This window comes from Osmerus eperlanus, chromosome 3 (genome assembly GCF_963692335.1).
Source record: "Osmerus eperlanus chromosome 3, fOsmEpe2.1, whole genome shotgun sequence".
NCBI lineage: Eukaryota > Metazoa > Chordata > Actinopteri > Osmeriformes > Osmeridae > Osmerus > Osmerus eperlanus.
Genome location: NC_085020.1, coordinates 22115394 through 22122043, shown reverse-complemented (window position 1 = coordinate 22122043; position 6650 = coordinate 22115394). Strand labels below are relative to the sequence as shown.

Genomic DNA, 6650 nt, shown 5'->3' with positions numbered 1-6650 from the left:
GACTGTCCACCAGAAGTACATTTATCAGCTGAAGAGCCTTATTTTGTGCTCAATTTACTTCATGCAATCTTCTAATGATATTCTGGGGTTTCACCCCCCCCCCCCCCCCCAGGCTAAACCTTCTACTGTAGAGGTTTTGGAAGGAATAGATAAGGTATGTATTAATTTGATGGCAACATACTTACAGGCTGTTGGTGCTTTGGATGTATTTTGAGGTGGTGGTCTTTATTGACCTGGTTAGGCAGCACTGCCACAGCTGGTGAAGCGTCTTTTCCTCCGCACTCTCTTTTCCTCCGCACTCTCGTCCCCTCAGAGTGACATACACACATGTTACCAACACTGCCACTCTAGCCTGGTTGGCCGAGCTGTGGTTGCCATGCCAAGACAAAAATATTTTGAGGATGAAGTAACAAAGACAACCAATGGTGTATAATTTAGAAAAAGCGAAAATAGGAAACGCAATAGATTTGCAGCTTGAAAACTAGCTTTTATTAAATTAAATAGGCTTCATACAACATTTATACAGGGGGTAAGTTGAATGATTTCATTAAAATAACCCATTTAGCTTAGCCTTATTAATTCCATTGTTCAATTAACAGGAGAGGTTGGTTTGCCCCATAATCAGGCCAAAGAACAGACATTATAATGACACTTTTTTTTTTTTGCAATAATTGAAGATAATATTCATGTGGTCTTTATGTGTGTATAGTTGAATAAAATGTAATCCATATTTTCCCAGGATATACAGACTCTTGAGGAATACAGAGAGAAGTACCAAAGACAGTTGAAGATATGGGTCGGCAGACTAATTTTTTATTCATGTCTGCTGTACCTAATCGCCTGCACAGTTGTTTACCTGTGGTACCTTCCCGAACAAGCAATGGGCCGCCTTATATTGTCACTCCCCTTTTTAGTATTTCCAATATTGTAAGTATCACCCTGTAAGTATTTGAGCTCCAATGACGAAGTTTACCGTGGCTGGCCATAATCCATATGGTTGATTTGAACCCGTTTGTTGTTTGTCTGTTCCACAGAATATGGTTCCTTCGAAAGATGCTGATAGTTCTGTTTTCAAGTAGAACAGAAAAAAACAGTAAGATATTGCTTTTAATTGGCCAGAGTGCAAATTGTGCAGTGTTCTTTATCATGGAGTGTTGAAATGTAATCTTTTTGTAATGCAGATGAGAAGTTGGAAGACTTGAAAATACAGAAAAAGAAAATAGTAAGTTGAAATAGAGGCTTGTGTTTCCTTTCGCTTAATTTTCTGATGAGTGTACAACAATGCTTCTTTTGGTATAATGGCTTCCTCTATACAGTATTTGTAGTTTGCATTGAACATGTTACTAAAATCTATACATCACCTCGAAGCCTTCACCTACATCAACTCTCTACATACCACACTTGTTAAACACAGTTGACTATTCTAAACTAAGCCTGTATGTTTTTGCGTTTATTGATCTTTTAAAGCACTTTGCCGTGAGATAATTGCTTCTTTTAATAGACAATCTAATATCAATGCAGACAGCAGTTAATTGACATCGAGACTTTACTCTAAAGCACATCTCTTAGATTAATATACTTTGGTGCTAAGTGAAAATAAATCTTAGAAATTGCTTGTCATCCTCTGTCATGTCTAATAACTTTCAATAATTATGGCTGATGGATTTTCACACTCACATTATCGAAGTAGTGCATGTAATTATTCTTTTCATTATGTGTAAACAATTATCAGTTTTGGTATTTCCCTGAAACGATGCTCCTCAACAGCAGAAATGAATGCTTAGAGATTTTCCACTGTGCCTACATGGGCAGTAATGGTAGAATTGCAGATGTCACAGCAGATATTCCTGACAACATGGATGGAGCTAATATGACTTCATGCAAGAGTAAGCATTGATGTAACCTTACTGGATTTGAACAGAATTAAATGAATGGACTGCTGCAGATTTAGCACATCAATCATTCATAAATGATTGGCGATAATTGACGTGTACATCTGAACAAGAGGTCTTGGGAATATTATACATTTTTTATTATTTATTTTCCTGTTTAACAGCTTGAAGAGGTGATGGAGACTGAGACTTATAAAAATGCCAAATTGATTCTGGAGAGATTTGATCCAGACTCCAAAAAGAAAGCTGTAAGTATTAAACCTGCCCCAGAACCCACAAATGCTCTGTTTGACTTAGACTCATACATACAATCTCCAAAGAGCATGTCAGTTCTCATACTGTCCAATTTGGATCAAGGAGCTGGAACCCATTCCCCTTGGACCTCAGATGACTCCAAAACCTGGCCAAGGTAACTTCACCCCACCGCCAAGCTCCTTTCCAACAGCCCCTCCTCCCTCACCGCTGTAAGTGACTGGGCTGTCTGCACTGTTTCCTGCTGTAGAGCTGCGTCAGCGCCATGTCACTCCCAGGCCGTCTCCGGCCATGGCGCTTCCTGCGGGCAGCGCTGCAGCCCGGCCGCCCCTCGGCCCCGGGCCCACCCACGCAGGCCCGACCCCCCTCTCCGCTCCAGGTGGGCCCCCTGAGAGGAGCCTGTCTACTGGAGCTGCTCAGCAGAGCCTGATGAGGAGGCCCGTGACCCCTGGTACACCTGTTCCAGGACTGGGTGAGTTAGCCGCACACAGGGGGACCACATCATAATGTGCTCCATTAAGGCTCCATCCCTGTCTCCCAAGCTCCTCAACCTGTGAAGACAAGCCAGTATGGTTTGGCACACAGAATTTTTTATTATTTTTTTCTATACACACTATAACTAATTAAGTATAGCTTGGTGATTTTTAATATTCCATAGAATAATTTGTGAGCAAACAAACCAATGGTCAAACTTTTTGGAAAGGGAAATCAAATTCTTGGAATGTGCCTGGAGTGTGGCTGGATAATTTACTATGGAAATGAGTGTAAACATGAGGCTTGGACTATGAACACTCCAATGGAAAAGAGTGCAAACAGACAGAAATATAGCCCTAGAGAAGCCAGAGTGCTGTAATGGCCATGTGGAATGCCAACTGTGAGTGGTACAAGGAGGAAGATTACTCTAACTGTGATTAATTAGGTAGGCCCACATTTGTTCTCAGGGCAATGGTATTGGAATCCCACTAAGTGCTCTCCTAATGCCAGGTAAAATTACCTTTGGCATTGGGCGCACCTTGCAAATGTTTTCTATGGCTTGATACTATCAAGCGCTTTTTGTGGAAAATTGAAAGTGAAAAGCAATTTGATACAAAGAGCCACCGTAGTGTTTCCATATGTTGGTAAATTAATAAGCAGCAGGATACTGAGACTTTGCCAAGTCTCACAGAAATGACCAGTCATCTTCCTATGATTGCTCTTGATGTGAGATTATATTAATTACCACTCACCAACACAGCAGGGACACTGCAGCACGTGCTTTGCAAGTGAGATTCATTTACAAGTCATTATGCAGGGAGGGGAAAAAGCACAGCTTTCGCAACATTCATCACGGCTCCTGCGGTGGATCTTGTCTCGCTGATTTCACGAATCCCTCTCATCCTAACCTGGCTGAGTGTGTGTGTGTGTGTGTGTGTGTGTGATGATTTAGACCTGCGACCTCAGACTGGGTGTGGAGCTGATGTTGTGTTTTCTCAGGGATGCACCCTCCAGGCCCCCCCCTGGCCCGGCCAGTTCTACCCAGGGACAGAGGTGCTATGGACAGGGTCATTGAGTACCTTGTCGGGGATGGACCTCAGAATAGGTAAAGCAAAGCTGCACTTGTTTTTATATCATACATAAATGTTTTACATATAAATATTTTAAATAAATACTCTGATCAGAAGATCTGTAACAGATGAATGCATTGTCATCTACGAGTAAAAGGCAGCCCGATTCTGCCGCTCTATCCTGGAACCAAGGGCAGCCTATTTTCCTTTGAGTGCACCAATGAACATTTCCACCGGAGATTGTATCAGTGTGTGCGATGCTTCCGACGAGAGAAGTGTCGCCCTATATCAGTAAAATGATCTCGTGTTAATACCGGTGCATGTATACGTTCTGATCCCGATGCTTCTCTCCCTCCAGATATGCGCTCATATGCCAGCAGTGTCTGTCCCATAACGGCATGGCATTAAAAGAGGAATTTGAATATGTTGGTAAGATTTAGCGAAACACAACTCTTGTCTGTCAGTCTCCATCAAACACTGCGCCTTCGTTTGCCCTCTAGCATTTGGCAGAACGGTATATCATATGGCTCTTAAAGTCCTCTGCCTCGACCGGCCTCTGTAAGCAAAAAGGCTGCATGTAGATTGAATATGCAAACTACTGCTTCACATCGATCGGATACATTTCTGCATCTTTGACACTCCCCACCACCTCCACCACCACCCCTCAGAATATCATGGGTTTCATTTTCATACAGATAAATCCGCATCCGCGAGGAAACGCATGGCAGTGGTTCGGGAGCCGGAGCGCTTTGAGCATGGGGTTTGGTGTGTGTCGTTGCAGCCTTCAGATGCGCGTATTGTTATTTCCTGAACCCGGCGAGGAAGATCAGACCCCAAGCTCCCCGACTCCCTGAGATCAGCGCCGAGAGGAAGCTGTCGTCCGAAGCCCCCGCGTCAACACCACCTGCCACTGACGCAGATGATGGGCCCCTGGATGCAGGCGTGGGGCCTCTGGATGCAGGCATGGGGCCCCTGGATGCAGGCATGGGGCCCCTGGATGCAGGCATGGGGCCCCTGATTGCAGGTATGGCCCCTCTCCTCCATGGTCATCCCTCTCTGGAATGAACACATTCGGGGAAGTAATTGGTAGTGTTTCTCTTTGAACGATCATGCGTCCCACATGGAACAGAACGGCTCGCCCTTTTTAACCGGTTCATCCTGATTAATGACATTGATATAATGTGTATGTAATTTATGTAATGTGTACGTATACAGTATATAATCATTTTCTATTACGTTTAGCGACCAGATGTTTTTAGTGGGTCATGCAGAGTGAAAACGGTACAGCAAGGCCTTCTGTGCGTACACTGTAGACTTTCTGGCCGTTTCTGAAACCTCCTGTTCCTTCTTGTAATGAGATCCAGAAGAGACAACGCTAGCTGCCCCGCTTGCGGAGGAGAGCCCGACCCCAGAAGGCAGCCCTGAGCCAGGGATCCCGGAGCCCCAAGACGTGCCCTCGGAGAAGTCCGACCCGGAGCTGGAGGTGTCCGCCATGGAGGTGGAATAGCGTGTCCGTCACTTCAACACGTCAGTCATGCTGGAGCTCGCTTGTGTGAGCAAACCTTTCGTTTTTCTTTTCTTTCCTTCCTTCCTTCCTTCTTAAGGGAAGTTTATTATGGTTTAAGTAAACATCTGTTGTAAATGAGAGCAGCAGAATAATGGGCCAGTGGTTGGCTGTCTCCCCTTGGAAGGGGTGCCTCATTTCAGTTCTTATTCAGCTCTTTTCATGTCCTTAGAATAGTAACAATGAACCCAACTGTACTGTATGATCATCGAAGTGAAACCCAACAGCCAGAAGGAGTCTACTTAACTTTTCGTTTACATGCTCAATACTTTCATGTCCTACACTAGCACTTCTTTACAAAAATGGACGCTCTTTATAGCATAATGTGATACAATTAGTTTTATCCTTTTGTGTAGTTATTTTTTGCCTACGGAAAAGTCATTAGCTACTGTATAGTATTCTTGTCTCACAGAATGTCGTCGTATATCCATGTTGTTTTGTCAAATGAAATGGGTTTGGTGTGATATAAAATGCTTGTATTTATAGGAAATTATATTTATAGATAGTTTCTCCAACCCAGTGCCTTTCAGAACAGTATTATATAGGTTTGGGTATTCCCAGGCTACATGGAGCTAGCCATATGTTTACACAGTAATGGTACTGCCATAGGAGTGCTGGTTGTTACTTATGACTGAATACAGTACAGCTTGGTACTAGACCTTAGTGCCTTTGACATGTTTCATGAATGGAGATGGAATTAAGAAAGACAATGAACTCTTAGCATTGTAGGCTACCTATGTTTGTTTGGTGTGTCAATGCCATATTTCTTCTTATTGAGATATTTAATAAAGTTAAAAAAATAGCCCTGTATTTTTCATTCCTTTTGTTATGGTCATTATTTTGTGAGTGTGTTGATTGTTTGAAATTGATTTCTCATGGTGTAGTCAGTCGTTGGTGCGAATCCCCTTTCCTGTAAAAGGCTCCATTGTAAAAAGAAAAGGGAAAAAAAGGCCTAATTTGGACCATTATGCCGTATACTTTTACAGAGGAATATGTGAAGCCATTATGTTCCACTCACTGAAAATGAAATCTGGAGTTAAAAGGCAGTTTTTGCCTCCTGCTCCTGTTCTCTGCCTCTCACCACAGGATGTTTAAAAGAACACGTTAAAACATTCCATTTTCATTAGCCAGCCAATTCTAGGTTGTGATCATTTTATTTGAGCTCATTGATCATTTCAGACAGCGTAAGATAATAGTGTTGACTCGCCGCCCCGATCAGTCTTGATTGCTTGACCCTCTTCATTTGCAACCAGGGAGACATTGCTGCTACAAAGTTGCTCTCAGTCTCCTCACGACCCCTTTCCCCTGAAGATACACCATAAACTGTTGGTGGGGTCAACTTCCCACATTTTATCTATGGGTTTTGATAATGTATGTTTACAGAGACATGACCTCCTG

At 43.0% G+C, this 6650-nt stretch overlaps 1 protein-coding gene across 2 annotated transcripts in view; it reads left to right on the top strand.

Moving 5' to 3' along the window:
- The window catches only part of lnpa (limb and neural patterns a), a 7534-nt gene extending 1467 nt beyond the window's left edge, over positions 1-6067 (top strand). For both annotated transcript variants that reach the window (XM_062457899.1, XM_062457898.1), the window contains exons 3-13: positions 113-154; positions 740-927; positions 1035-1093; positions 1182-1222; positions 2057-2140; positions 2250-2301; positions 2395-2616; positions 3618-3723; positions 4047-4117; positions 4470-4712; positions 5047-6067. In XM_062457899.1, coding sequence (XP_062313883.1) covers positions 113-154; positions 740-927; positions 1035-1093; positions 1182-1222; positions 2057-2140; positions 2250-2301; positions 2395-2616; positions 3618-3723; positions 4047-4117; positions 4470-4712; positions 5047-5195 — 1257 coding nt within the window. In that variant the 3' untranslated portion in view covers positions 5196-6067. The remainder of the gene's footprint in view (positions 1-112; positions 155-739; positions 928-1034; positions 1094-1181; positions 1223-2056; positions 2141-2249; positions 2302-2394; positions 2617-3617; positions 3724-4046; positions 4118-4469; positions 4713-5046) is intronic.
- Positions 6068-6650: the final 583 nt, after the last annotated feature.